Raw genomic sequence first — 15,680 nt, forward strand, 5'->3', positions numbered from 1 at the left:
GTCTCTAAGGTACTCCACTACCCACCCTCCTCCCCTCTGCTTTGGAGCTGAAAGATAAGCCCTGCAGTCAAGAAGGAATTGAGAGCAGTTGGACTGCACAGCACTATATGTTCACTACGTTTGTGGCACAAGATAGGCAGAAGCGCATATGTGGTCCAATGGGTACTGCTACCAAAGATCTCCGATCCCAGGCATAGGGGGCACTGCTGCACCTACAGTGGAGCAGCCATCGGGGGACACAGTTCAAAGAACCTCAGTTTCTGCACAGGGTGAGTGACCTTCTTTTTCTCACATATACTAACTACCCTGCTGAGTATGCCCCAGTTCTGATCTAGCGGTAGCTTCCTCTAGAGATAATGGGGTAATTCAGTCTCTGTGGCCCATACAATTCTTGGGTTCTAGTCTAGGTCTGCCAATTACCGCCATATGTGATGGCGGGTTTTGATGTGGAGTTAAGACCCATCAGACTCACATAGGGGGCCACTAAATATCTGTTAAATGGAAACAACTTTCAAATTACCGCTAAGCTAGGCTGGCTTCAAACTGTCAAAAGGTTCTGTAGGTCCTTAGCAATACACTGAAGTATCCAGTCCCCCAGTAAGTGCTAACCTTCAAGAATGAGGCTTATGTTTTGGAGAGAGAAGTTTATTAAATCAAATTCTAATCTCTTTGGAGTTTGCACATGCACGGTCTCCCACTCTGAGGACACAGGCAAAATCTCCCACATACTGCTTTGTCTACATCAAACACACTGTTGTTCTTGAAGGGACAGCTTCCATTAACAAAAATATAAATAATAATACAGTAATAAAATAACTATTAATGCATTATCCACATTCACCTCTAATATCATTTCAACAATTAAGATTATTCTAGGTTCCTCACACTAGCTTGAGAGGTGTGTGTGTGTGTATTATATATATGACTGTATATATATAAAACATTTAAAATTATGGTAGAAGATAAAATTAAGGTTGCAAAGTCAGCATAGAAAAGCTAGAAAATTCCAGAATTCAGGTTAGCCGTATCACTTCAATTATGATGCTTTAGGATACAAGATAAAATTTTCAAATGTGCTTAAGTCCATTAAAAGTCAATAGTATTTAGGGCACCTAAGTCATGTAGATGCTTTTGAAAATGTTACCCCTAGTCTTTAATCACATAACTATACACTATTTTTTCCCTAAGAGTAGGCTTTGAACCCAGGACCCTCAGATCCACAACACAAGCCTCTTCCACATGAGACAGTGCTATAATGCTAGGTATTCATGCGTTCTGTTCCTGGCTCTTGGAAGCAGAATGTGGTCAGGGTGTGGTAGAGGCAGCATATTGAAGCACATAATTTGGCACAGTCATTCAGAAAGGCTTTGCGGCAAAACAAATCAGATTCAGTCCCAACGTATTAGTTGCCTGGGTTCATTCCCTGCTGTGGCTGAAATTACCATGAACAACCTCTCTGCTCTCTTATCCATGAAATGGGTGAAAGACAGTTGCTTCACCTTGTGGTTCATAATTTAGGTTTTGAAATGCATAGAAATATAAAGAGCAGCCACTGGAGAAAGGAGGGACTAGAGATTGTGGTTTCCTGGTGTTACATTATTATTTACTTATATTATCATAGCACCTAGGAGCCCCAGACACATACCATGATCCCATTGTGCTAAGCACTATACAAACACAGAAAACAAGACAGTTTCTGCCCCAATGAGTTTACAATCTAAGTATAATACAAGAAAGAACAGGTGGCTGCAGGCAGACGGATGGGGGAGTACAAGGAAACAATAAGACCGTGTACCAGCAGCCTAATTGTTGTCAAGTTTTTTGTAGGCATCACGGAAAAGGAATCTTTTTAAGGAGAATATTGACTTAGTTTTGCAGATGTTTCAGGGAGCTCCTCCCAAGCCTGAGGGATAGCATTGGAGAAAGCAGGAAAGTACTTGTTTAACAAGCGGGCAATGAAGACAGACATCGTCCTTTTTGATATTTGAATGAGAGATAAGTGGAGTGGCAATAGGTAGAGAAGAGGCTTGAAAGTGAAGACAAATAGCTTATCTTTGACACAATAGAGAAAAGACGCAAAGAGAGGAGTGACATGGTCAAAGCAATGGGTTAGGAAACGTGTCTTTGCAGCAGCATTCTAATAGATATGAGCAGGGCAAGACTGCATTTGTCAAAGTCAGAGATAAGAATATTGCAGTAACTGAGATGAGAGCCTGGATGAGAGTTTTAGCTGTGTGGATGGATAGAGATGTTATACAGAAAGAATCTGCAAGACTTAGACATAGCCTGCATGTAAGGACCTAGAGAGAGTTCCAAGTTGAAGATGACACCCAGATTATGGTAGTCCCTGACAAGCAGGGTGGTGGTATTGTCCCCAGTGATCAAGAAAAGAGTAGTGGAGAGGGCTTGGGGGAAAGATTAAGTGCACATTCCATAGGCTACAAGGTTTTGGGAGGTGGGGCTGGGGAAGGGTGTGTGAGTTTCTCAAGTGCATAGCATTCTATCAGCTGTGGGAGAAGACATGACAGATCTGCTAAATGTGTGAGTGTCACACAAGGTACAACATTTAGCAGGCTTGAGAATGTAATTCCCCAAGATGAAATTTCACCAGGTCATCAGTTTTATGTGTCACCTGAAAGAGAGCACCCTTGAGGATCAGGTCTTGTGTTGTCCTCCTGCTGATTTCAGTGGAACCAGGAGCAGGCACTGGATTAGCTGATGGGATCATCTCAACAATGAGATTTGAGTGAGATCTGCAATTTAGCATTCATTTTCACTCTCCCAACAGAAAACTTATTTATTTGGTGGCAAAGGATATGGGAAAAGTTTTTCTTGTTTTAAGTCTTTGATTCAAGAAGGAGTCCTTATTCAGGAAGGGTGTTTAAACACATGCTTAAGTGCTTTCCTGAATTGAGGCCTTGGCCTACTTTAAGCTAGGCCACAGTCTGCTGCTAAATAAAAGTGAGTGTTGAGATCCATTGCATTTCTTCCCTCCTTGTCTCACAAGCAGCTGTGCTTCTTCAAGTATTTGTCCACATGGCTCCCACTCAAGGCGCACATGCACCTGTGCATGCAAGATTGGAATCTTTTGGCCAGCAAGTGTCTGGGGCAGTGCATGCGCCCTGCATGGCCTTATGCCTCTAATCGAGGGCATACAGAGCAGAGTGAGTCTCAACTGCAACTTAGTTCCTTCTTACTGCTTATGAGAGCAAGACAGGACAGTGTCCAGTTGCTACCTCATAGCTCTTTGTTACCTTTAGTATTAGTTCAATGTTAATTTTTCTGTATTTTTCTAGCAGGTTAACATGCCTGTCTTGCTTATGAGGCAGCCATTCCCTTAAATGATGGGAATATTAAATGTTTTATTTGCCTTCCAGACAAGTTTCAACATACAGGCCTTTTTCAAAACACCCTTAGAAAGTCCAAGATGATTGTTTGAAATTATTTTTATTGGAACGGTGTGTCTGATTCTGAAACCCTCCATCAAAAAGAAGCATCTACTACCTCCAAGCTTCACACAGGAAGTGCTCAGGCACGCTGATCCCATGAACCTCTTTTCCTGTTAATGTGGAGTCCTTTAATCTTGGTGAAGGAACTGAATGGTGGCTGGGCCCACTCTGCCCTTTGTGCCCTTGGGTAGGGGGCAAGAGGACATGCAGTGTTCAGGCATGGCCCTTACAGACATTGCTGGCCAAAAGAATCCAGTCTTATGTACATAAGGCACATGTGCACCTAGAGTGGGAACCATGTGGACAAATATCATAAAGGACTGCACTTACTGTAAAGTAAGTAATTTGTTCCTTTTCTGCCTTTTCCATTAAGCTCTGGGAACAACAAAATACTTGTCTCTAGCATGGCTGTATGTAAAAAAAAATTAGCTGCACTAAACAGAGCACGTTTTCATGAGATGAGCTTTCTCACTGGTTGGAAATCTGTTTAGTTTTTATTTATATCATGATAGTGCCTAAAGACTCCAGTGAGCATCGGGGGCCCACAGGAAGAAACCATCCCTGCCCTTATATATGTATAAATCGTACCAAATACACACAGAACACACATGTAGAATTGTACTCTAATCCATTTAGTCTGAACAGTCATGATTTTTTCTCGGAAATCATTAATATAATATATTCCTATACCAAGAACTACTTTAGTGTGTTTTTATTTCTCTCTTCCGTATATTCTTTCTTGCCAAGAAAGCAGAATTTTGTATTAAATGTATTTTTTAACTATAACAATGAAATTGCCTTAAAACATAAAAGAAACAATCGTTCATGTGGAGGTTTTCCCTTTTATTTCACGTAATTTCTTTTGCTCTCTTGTATTACAGAAAGAAAAACCGGGAGACACACAATGCAGGTAGGAACTACAGTGTTTTACTGTTCAGAGTTGAGCTGCACAGCTCTTTGAGTTCCTCAGCCATGGTCTACACTAAGGGGGTGGATCGATCTAAGATACTCAACTTCAGCTACGAGAATAGCGTAGCTGAAGTTGACATATCTTAGATCGACTTACCTCGTGTCCTCAGGGCGCTGGGTCGACTGCCAGTGCACCCTCATCGACTCCGCTTCCGGCTCTCGGCAGTGGTGGAGTTCCGGAGTCGACGGCAAAACGATCGGGAATCAATTTATCATGTCTACACTAAATGAAACAAATCGATCCCCGATAGATCAATCACTGACCACCGATCTGGTGGGTAGTGAAGACCTGCCCTTACTCCAGTCTGCTTGAAAGCATACAAGGATTGGTGCGTTTGGAATGGAGAAACACTCCAATGAATGGATCTATTACATGAAAAGACTCCAGAGCCTCACATGGAACACCTGAAGCAGGGCTGCTTCATGGACAGCTGTAACCATCCTTTAGTTTGCTTAGACTATGGAAAACGTATAGAATAATAGAAATAATACCTTGGATAAACAGGAGAGGACCTCTGATTATGACCCTTCACTCATGTCCCTTGTTCCTCCCTAACACCTCTGTGGACACCTTGGCTTTTCATTTCATTGCTAATGAACTCAGTGAATCAACAATTTCTGTTCAGCTACAAAGGAAGATATAAGCAAAAGCAGATATTGGTTTTGTGTGAATATATTTTTGGGAATAATCATATAAAGTATATGGAAATCAGGGGTAGGCATCTAACGCATAGAATGCATTTTAACTTTTAGAGGTCTTGGGTTAAATATTTTGAGATGGGATTACATCGCAGCATAAACTTCCATTGCATTCCATTGAACATCACCAGTCCAGAAATCCTCCATAGAACCAGTCTGTGCTTTGTGGAGATTTTCCCTGTCTCCTAACACATGCCCTTTCCTCTCTGTGGGTTCCCAGCTTAAGCAGTGTTTGGGAACTCACAGCCGTAGGACAGGGAGGGTCAAGTTACATTCAGAAAGGCAGATTTCAACCAACTCAGAGAAATAGTAGGCATGGTCCCATGGAAAGGCCAATTAGGAATAAAGGAGTCGAAGGGGGCTGGCAGTTTCTAAAAGATGTAATACAGTACTGGAGAGTCAACAGTAAGCTATTCCAATGCCGAGGAAAGATAAGAAGAACCACAGGAGGCCAATGTGGCTGTACAAGGAGCTTTTTAGCTATCTAAAAACCAACCAGATACATACATTGAAGATAAGGTGATAAGTAACAGTCAGCATGGATTTATCAGCAATAAATCATGTCAAACTAACATAATAGCATTCTCTGATGGGTAACAAGCCTTGTGGATGGGGGGAAGTGGTAGATGTGGTAAATCTTGACCTTAGTAAAGCTTTTGATACTGTTTCGCATGACCTTCTCGTATTTGCCTAGTTTAACAACCTAAATGGAGTTACTATAAATGTGGGGGCATAACTGGTTGGAAAACCATTCCCAGAGAGTAGTTATCAGTGGATCACAGTCAAGGTCGAAGGGCATATTGTGGGGTTCTGCAGGGATCAGTTCTGGGTCTGGTTCTGTTCAATATCTTCATCAATGATTTAGATAATGACAGAGAGAGTACACTTAACAAGGTTGTGGACGATACCAAGCTAGGATGGGACGCGAGTGCTTTGGAGGATAGGATTAAAATTCAAAATGATCTGCGCAAACTGGAGAAATGGCCTCAAGTAAATTGGATGAAATTCAATAAAAACAAATGCAAAGTACTCCAGTTAGGAAAGACCAATCAGTTGCATGTATACAAAATGGGAAATGGCTACCTAGGAAGAAGTACTGCAGAAAGGGATCTGGGGTCATAGTGGATCACAAGCTAAATAGGAGTCAACAGTGTAACACTGTTGCAAAAAAAGCAAACTTCATTCTGGAATGTATTAGTAGGAGTATTGGTAAGCAAGACAAGAAATAATTTTTCTGCTGTACTCTGCGCTGATTAGGCCTCAGCTAGAGTATTCTGTCTAGTTTGGGGCCTCACATTTCAGGAAAAACGTGGGCAAATTGGAGAAAGTCCAGTAAAGAGAAACAAAAATGATTAAAGACCTAGGAAACATGACCTATAAGGGAAGATGAAAAAAAATGTGTTTTTTTTTTTTAAATCTGGAGAAGAGACCCGAGGGGGGACATGATAACAGTTTTCAAGTACATAAAAGATGGTTACAAGGAGGAGGGAGAAAAATTGTTCTCTTTAGCCTCTGAAGATAGGATCAGAAACAATGGACTTAAATTGCAGCCAGGGCGGTTTAGGGTGGACATTAGGAAGAATTTTCTAACTGTCAGGGTAGTTAAGCACCGGAATAAATTGCCTACGGAGGTTGTGAAACTCCGTCATTGGAGATTTTTAAGAGCAGGTTATACAAACATCTGTCAGGGATTGTTTAGATAATATTTAGTCCTGCCTTGAATGCTGGGGAGTGGATTAGAAGACCTCTCAAGGTCCCTTCCAGTCCTATGATTCTATACAGAAAATGGAAAGGGGTATGTTGCCAAGGAAATATACATGGGAATAGCACAAGCATGTAGGTATAAAATCAGGAGAGCTATTGCAAAATTACAGCTGGGAAGGAATGTTTGAGATAACAAGAGGAGGTTCTTCAAATAGGTCAGACAAAAAAGAAAGGTCAAGGATGGTGTGGGTCCACTGCTCAATTGAGAACATGAGCTGGTAACAGAAGGTGATAGGAAAGCCGAGCTGCTCAATGCCTATTTTGCTTTAGTCTCACAAAAGTAATGTGGTTGGATGGCTAGGGAAGTTACCATAGATGATAAAGGAGAAGGGATGCAGATGGGATAAGTAAAGAAGACATCAGAGGTCTTCTGACCAATTTGAATGAATTCCCATCAGTAGTGCCGGATGCTATACACCTCATGGTATCTGAAGGAATTAGCTGAAGAGATTTTACAGCCACCGGCAATAATATTGGTAAACTGATGGATGACAGGAGAGGTCCCAAAAGACTGGAGAAGGGCTAACATAATGCCCATCTTTAAAAGAGAGGGAAAGGAGGAGCTGGGGGACTATATACTAGTCAGCCTGACTTCGATACCTGGGAAGCTACTAGAGCAATGTATAAAACATTCAATTTGTGAATACATGGAGGACAAAGGGGTGATCACTAGCAGCCAGCATGGATTTACTAAGAACAAATCATTCCAAACCAGCTTGATTTCCTTCTTTGACAGAGTAACTGGTTTGGTGGATAGGGGGAATGCAGTGGACATAATATACCTGGACTTCAGCAAGGCTTTTGACACAGTCCCACATGACATTCTGATAGGTAAGCTGGAGAAATGTGGGCTTGGTGAAATTATCATTAAGTGGATACAAAATTGGTTAAACAACCACAAACAAAAGAGTAATTATTAATGGAATGATGTCAGATTGGAAGGTGGTCTCAAGTGGGGTTCCACAGGGAACTGTTCTGGATCCAGTGCTGTTTAACACCTTTATTGATGATCTGGGTGTAGGAATAGAGAGCATATTGATCAAAGTTTCAGATGACACAAAACTGAGTGGTAAGGGATTTGCCAACACTTTGAAGGCTAGAGCTAAAATTCCAATGGAGCTTGATAAATTGGAGAACGGGGCTATTGAAAACAAAATGAAATTCAACAAAGACAAATGTAAATAAGGTGTTACACTTGGGGAAGAAAAAACAAATGTACAAATACAGAATGAGGGATAACTGGCTTGGCAGCAGCCCTGCTGAGAAGAATCTGGGAGTTGTGTTGGATCACACCCTCAGTATGAGTCAGCAATGCGATACTGTTGCAAAAAAAAAAAAAGCAAATGCAATTTTAGATTTCATTAACAGGCATGTCATGCAAGTCATGGGAGGTGATACTATCACTACTCAGCACTGGTTAGGCCTCAGCTGGAGTACTATGTCCAGTTTTGGTCAACAGTGTATAGAAAGGATATAGAGAAACTGGCCAGCAACAAAGATGATCAAAGGGATGGAACACAAGCCATATGAGCAAAGACTGAAGGAACTGGATCTGTTTAGTTTGGAAAAGAGGAAATTAAGAGGGGTCCGTGATTGTGGTCTTCAAATACTTGGAAGACTTTCATAAAAAAGATGAAGAAAAGTTTCTCTCTTGCTACAAAGGGCAGGACAGGAGGCAATGTGTTCAAACTACAGCAAAACAGATTTAGATTAAATCTCAGGAAAAAAACTTCCTAACTGTAAGAACAGTAGGACAATGGAACAGGCTACCTAGGGAGTTGTGGAAGCTCCTTCACTGGAAGTTTTCAAAAGGAGACTGGATATCCATCTGTCTTGGATAGTTTAAATACAGCAAATCCTGCGTCTTGGTAGGGGGTTAGCCTAGATGACTCTTGCAGTCCCTTCTGTGTTTGGACTAGTTTATCCCAAGAGTTCTGATCCAGTTCTGCCTCCAAGCAGTCAGAATCTATGCCTACCTGGAATAGTGGTAACTAGTGGCATTCCTAAACCTTAAGAAAATTGTTCAGTGCTTAGAGCAGAATTGCAGGAATTAGGAGTCTTGGTTTCTATTTTCAGCTCTGGCACTGTCCTACTACAGTGGCTATGGGCAAGTCTCTGCACTTCTGTACCTTGGTTTCCCCGTATTACAGAAAAGTGGTGAAATTTAATGTTTGTAGGGAGCTTTCAGCTCCTGAGATGAGAAGTGTTATAGTAATTCAGAGTATTATTAAGATGTAGAATGCTAGAAGATTAGCCAAGTGTTAACAAATAAACTTTCTGCAATCTAGTATTATAATTAGTGAAATATATATTTAAGTTTGTCAAAGTGTTGCCATTCTAAGGCCCTGATTTCAGTTGCTCTTATTTTTTCAAAACTTTCACCTATTGGGCTGAAGTTTTCCAGTCTTGGGGCATGAATTCTTACTACCCTGCACCTGAGCAAATCCACTTTGCCCTCACCTGGCACAGATAGTAATGTGACTGCACAGTGTGTGAGGCCTGGTCTACACTACAGAGTTAGGTCGAAGGAAGCCTCCTTAAGTCGACCTGTTAATGTATATGTCTACACTACAGGGTCCTTTACATCAACCTCAGTCACCTCTGATGTCGACTTCTGTAATCCACCTCTTTGAGAGGCGTAGCACTTAGTTCAGTTTTCATGGGCCGACTGTGAGGTAGTGCATACGCAGTGTTGTGTAATTTGACTTAATTGGTCTCCAGGTGGTGTCCCACAATGCTCATCTGTGACCGCTATGGACATCATTCTCAACTCTGCTGCACTGCAGCCAGGTACACAAGAAACAGCTCCTCCCCTGCTAAAGCCCCAGGAACTTTTGAATTCCCATTTCCTGTTTGATCAGCATTGGGAACGTGCCCAGACTGGTCTGCACAGGAGGTGGTGGATCTCATCGCTATGTGGGGAGAAGAGTCTGTGCAGGCAGAGCTCAGATCCAGCAGAAGAAACACATCTATGCAAAGATCGCTCGTGGAATAGAGGAGAAAGGCTTCACAAGGGGGACACAGCAGTGCCATGTGAAAATAAAAGAACTTTGCCAGGCATACCAGAAGACAAGGGAGGTGAACAGTCACTCTGGTGCTGAACCCCACACATGCTGGTTCTACAACGAGCTGCATGCAATTCTTAGGGGTGACCCTACGAGTACTCCCACAAGCAATGTGGACACCTCACAGGTGTGTGAGTCTAAGGACAACAAGGAGGATTATATGGTGAAGGAGGAAGAGGAAGAGGAGGATAATGGGAGAGAGACGAGCGATGGATCCATTCTCCCTGAGAGCCAGGTAATATTTTTAACCCTGGAGCCCTGTGGGTCTCAGGGCAGGACGGTGGCCAACCGTGATGCCAGGGAAGGCACCTCTGGTGAGTATACATTTAAAATGAAAGTCCAGTTAAACTTTAGCAGGCACACACATTCGGTGGTATTGCATGTTTACTGTGAAGAAAAAGTGAGGTGCTGTGGTTCTCTGCTTACAAGAGGCCACTCCAGCTATGCAGAGAGTGGCCCCGGAAAAGACTGTTGATGTGGACTGGGATAGCCCAGGAATCCTCCATGGATATCTCTAGGAAACTTTCATGGAGGTACTATTCAATCCTTTGCAGAAAGTTTCTGGGCAGGGCAGTCTTATTTCTTCTTCGAGTGATTGTTCACGTCCATTATACATTAGGTATGCGTGCTCTGCATGCACAGACTTCGGAAACTTTTCCCTTAGCAGCTCCTGTCTGGCCTGCAGGGGGGCCCCACCAGACAGCGCCCCGCTCAGGTGCATATATACCCTGACCGGCCCTCAGTTCCTTCTTACCATCCGTGGCAGCGTTGGAGCAACTCCTATCTCTCGACTGAGAGTGTCCCTTAGCATTGTTAGTTCTTAGTAGTTAGCAGTATCTTAGTAGATAGTTAAACTTCCTTTGTTCTAGGTTTTGGATAAATTCCGGCCCCGGCCCTGGGCAGTGGAGCATGCCGCACGCCCAAGGCTTCAAGGCTTGTGCCATGTGCCCCAAGCCTATACCGATTAGCAAACCCCATGACTCCTGTCTCCGTTGCCTGGGGGAATCGCATCAGACAGAGTGCTGCAAAATCTGTAAGGCCTTCAAGACAAGAACTAAAAAGGAAAGACTTTCCACTTAAGCAGCTGCTCATGGCGGCTGCATTACAGCCCTCAACTTCGGACCATCTCATGGCTCCGGCGGCCTCAGTGTGGAGTGCCCCAGCATCTGTTCATGATCCAGCACCGTTGGGGCATCTTAAGCCTACGGCACCGAGACAACACAAACGGCCCCGGTCAACTTCACCTACCTGGTCGAAGGGCCAACCGAAGGCCTGAAGGCACTCCTCACATAAGAGAACAGCGCCCATGAAGGACTCGAGTGCGCAAAAGGGCAGTGCTGCCCCAGGACAGACCCTGGTACCAGTGGCTCCGGCACCGAAAGGCCCATCGAGCCCCAGGGTAAGAACCTTCAGTGAGGAGGAAGGGCTGGAGGAGCTCCCAGAACAACCCTCCACACCGGACATGTTTGAGGCTGCAAAGGACCTCATTGAATTGTCCGCCGCGAGCCCTCTCCCGACCAAGGAGAAGCCTCCGAGACTGCCATCCAGAGGCAAACCGGCAATGGTGCACCCACCCCAGCGTTCCCCGGCTCCTTCTCCAAGCAGGCACTGGGACATTTGAAGGCCGGGCCCGACTACTGGCCATCGTTCCCGGTCTCCAGGGTACTGGTACCAATCCCGGTCGGCAAGGCACCACTCCTGATCCCAGTCCATGTGAGACCTCTCCCCAGTCCCTGACCGGCACTGTTCCTCGGCACCGCCGTGGCCCTCGAGGTTACCGTCCGTGGATTCTAAGGTGGACCCAGCCCACTCTACCTATGCCCGCAGGGCACCAGCCAGCAGAGAGCACCAAACCTCGTGGTACCCGCACTGGGGCCCGCCAGGGTAGTGGACCTTCTGGACACCATGGACCTACCACCAGCAACAAGGGCCCCTCTCCAGAACCTCGAGGTCCAGTTTCTCAGGACATCAGTCCCGCTCCCCTCGTGGGCACCCCTCCTCTCACAAGGAGGCCACGGTTTCCAGACCGCTAGATGCATCGGAGCGCAAAAGGGCAGGTACGGCACCAAGCCCAGTGCCGTCTCAAGCATGCTCGTTTGGGCAGACCCCAGAGGAGCCCCTAGCCTGTGAAGGTTCACAGGAAGGGCCAGAGGATGAAGTGCAAAAGGCCTTAACTTCTTCATCCTCACCAGATGAAGCCATGGTGGGTACAGCAGTTTCAGAGCCTCCCCCAATTGATCACAGGGCACACCAAGAGCTTCTCCGCAAGGTAGTCCAAAATTTGGGCTTGCAGGCAGAGTAGATGGTAGAGCAGGAGGATCCCATGGTGGACATCCTAAGCCCTGAAGGCCCCTCCAGAATCGCGGTCCCACTCATAGAAACGATACAGTCCAATTATAAGACAGTATGGCAAACGCCAGCCTCCAGTGTGCCAACAGCAAAGGGCGTAGAGATGAAGTACTTTGCTCCTTCCAGGGGGTTTGACTTCCTCTTCTATCACCCGCCACTCTGTTCGCTGCTCGTATCTGCAGTCAGTGAACAGGAATGGCATGGACAACAAGCCCCGACCCCTAATGCCAAGGAGGCAAAGCGGTTGGACTTCTTTGGAAGAAAGATCTATTCATCTGGAGGCTTCCATTTGAAGATCGCAAATCAGCAGGCGATTCCAAACAGACACAATTTTAATTCATGGGCTGCAGTCTCCAAGTTTAAGGACTCCTTGCCCCAGGGCTCACAGCCTGAGTTCACGGCCATTGTGTATGAAGGGAAGGCAGTAGCCAAAACCTCCCTGCAGGCCTCGCTTGATTCGGCGGCTGTGGCTGCTAGGACAATAGCGTAGGGAGTGGTGATGAGACGCTCGGCGTGGCTGCAGGCTTCAGGCCTTCCACCAGAGGTCCAAAACACCCTCCAAGACCTCTCATTCGAAAGATCCAGCTTGTTCTCAGACCAAACAGATGCCAAGCTGCATAGCCTTAAAGACTCCCGGATGACCCTCAAGTCATTGGGGAGGCACACCCCAGCGACACAGAGAGAGCCTTTTAAACCCCAACCTCCACAACAAAGACAGTACCATCCTCGCCCCAGGCAGGAAACTTACCACAGAAGGGGCAGAGATAATAGACATAGGCAAAACAACATACCTAGCCGCCAGGGCTCTGGGCCGGAGCCACCAGCCGGAGCAGGACTCTGCTGGGCCGCACCGCGCCTCCCTGGAGCCCTCCTCGCGCCCGCCCCCACCCCAGCTTACCTTGCAAAGCTACCACTTGTTTCTGAACCCTCCCAGGCTTCCCGCATGAACATCTGATTCGCTGGAAGCAGAGGAGGGGGAGGAGAAGGTGGGCAGAGTGTTCAGGGGAGGAGCCGAGGAAGCAGAGGTGAGCTGGAACCGGGGCTGGGAGCTGGAGCCTTACCAGTTTTTAAATTTAAAAGCCCTTTTAGAACCAGTTGTCCCACGCAGGATAACCAGTTCTAAAAGGGCTTCTAAATTTAACAACTGGTTTCTGCGAACTCATGCGAACTGGCTCCAGCTCACGACTGAGTATGGCATCGGACCGTTGGGTCCTGCGCACGGTGAAGGTGGGATACACGCTTCTCCTCGCCCCCTCCCTTCCACCTCCCATCCTCGTCCCTCTTCAAGGACCCCTCTCACAAGCAACTCTTGATGCAGGAGGTTCAGGCCCTTCTCAGGGCAGGGGTGGTGGAGGAGGTCCCTCCAGACCTAAGAGGGAAAGGGTTCTGCTCCAGATACTTCCTTCTCCCCAAGGCAAAGTGGGGTCTTCGACCCATTCTGGACCTACCTGGACTCAACAAATTCCTAGTCAAGGTCCACTTCCGCATGGTCTCCCTTGGCTCTATTATCCCATCCCTGGATCCGGGGGATTGGTACGCTGCCCTCGATATGAAAGTTGCGTACTTTTACATCGCCATTCACCCCGCTCACCGGCGGTTCCTGCGGTTCACCATAAACCAGCACCATTGCCAGTTTACCGGTCCTACCCTTCAGCCTGGCGACGGCCCCACGGGTGTTCATGAAATGCATGTCAGTGGTGGCAGCATTTCTTCGAAAAAAGAGAATGCGGGTGTATCTGTACTTGGATGATTGGCTTCTCGCGGGCTGATCCGAGGATGAGGTCCATTCTGATGTGACGATGGCACTAGACTTGTTCCACAAGCTAGGTCTCCTAGTCAATCTGCCCAAGTCCTTGTTGATACCTACGCAAAGACGGGACTTCATAGGGGAAGTCCTGGACTTGGTACAGGCACGAGCAAGCCTACCGGTTCCCAGATTCCTAGCCATCCAGCAAACTGTAATCTCTATGCAACGGTTCCCCACAACAACAGTCAGCTGCTGCATGCAGCTTCTGGGGCACGTGGCAGCATGCACCCATATAGTCAAACATGCCCGACTGAGACTCAGATCGATGCAACGTATCGCCCCAGCAGAGACTCCTTGGACCTTGTAGTGACAATCCCGGCTCGAGTCTCAGACTCCCTCCGCTGGTGGCTCGATCAGCAGGTAGTTTGCGAAGGGGACCCCTTCACCACACCACAACCCACCTTGACGCTGGTAACAGATGCATCAGACCTAGAATGGAGAGCACAGTTGGGGGACCTGCAAATGCAGGGGTTGTGGTCCAGGGAGGAAATGTCGCTCCACATCATCGTAAAGGAGCTAAGGGCGGTTCGCCTGCCAGATCTTTCATGCTACCATAGAGGGCCACAGCGTGACAGTTCTGACGGACGACACTACCGCCATGATCTACGTAAACAAGCAGGGTGGTGCCCGTTCTTCTCCTCTCTGCCGCGAGGCGCTTCTTCTGTGGGACTTTTGTATAGCCCACTCAGTCCAACTAGTGGTGTCATACCTTCTGGGGGTACAAAACAAGCTGGCGGACCACCTCAGCAGATCGTATCAAGTGCACGAATGGACGTTAAGAACAGACGTCCCTGAGATCAATCGTCCGGAGGTGGGGATTTCCCCAAACAGATCTCTTTGCCACTGAGGACAACAGCCAATGCCCTCGGTTTTGTTCCTTCCAGAACTGCAGCCCCGGCTCGGTGGCAGATGGCCTTGCGATTCCGTGGGGCGGGAGCCTGAAGGACACCTTCCCACCACTCGCACTCATCCACAGAGTCCTGCTCAAGGTCCGCAGGGACAAAGCGTTGATGATTCTCATCGCATCAGCTTGGCCACGCCAGCATTGGTTTACGAACCTGCTGGAATTGTCAGTGACTGCCCCGATTGCCCTGCCTCTGCACCGAGATCTCATCACGCAGGACAGAGGTCGCCTGCTGCACCCGAACCTATAGTCTCTACATCTCACTGCCTGGAATCTCTGTGGCTAAACGCTATGGAGAGTAGGTGCTCCCGCCAGGTCCAACAAATTCTCCTAGGTAGCAGAAAACCTTCCACAAGGGCAGCATACCTCGCTAAATGGAAGAGGTTCTCCCACTGGTGTGAACTTAAGCTCATACAGCCTCTTCAGACCTCCGTCCCATCCGTACTAGAATACCTACTGCACCTCAAACATCAGGGTCTCGCCGCCTCCTCAGTCAAAGTACATCTGGCCGCCATATCGGCATTCCACCCTGGGGAGTCTGGACATTCCGTGTTTTCCAACCCCACAGTAGTCCGATTTCTCAAGGGGCTGGAGAGGATGTTTCCCTACTCTCGCCCACCGGTTCCCCCATGGAACCTTAACCTGGTCTTAACTAAGCTCATGGGACCACCTTT

The 15,680-nt window shown here is 46.6% G+C and overlaps 1 protein-coding gene across 4 annotated transcripts in view; it reads left to right on the top strand.

Annotated features, from left to right (window-relative positions):
• USF3 (upstream transcription factor family member 3) overlaps window positions 1-15,680 on the top strand; it is an 84,136-nt gene that overhangs the window by 39,740 nt on the left and 28,716 nt on the right. For all 4 annotated transcript variants that reach the window (XM_050932552.1, XM_050932580.1, XM_050932561.1 and 1 more), the window contains one exon: window positions 4,331-4,359. In XM_050932552.1, coding sequence (XP_050788509.1) covers window positions 4,331-4,359 — 29 coding nt within the window. The remainder of the gene's footprint in view (window positions 1-4,330; window positions 4,360-15,680) is intronic.

The sequence above is a fragment of the Gopherus flavomarginatus genome, chromosome 1, assembly GCF_025201925.1.
Source record: "Gopherus flavomarginatus isolate rGopFla2 chromosome 1, rGopFla2.mat.asm, whole genome shotgun sequence".
NCBI lineage: Eukaryota > Metazoa > Chordata > Testudines > Testudinidae > Gopherus > Gopherus flavomarginatus.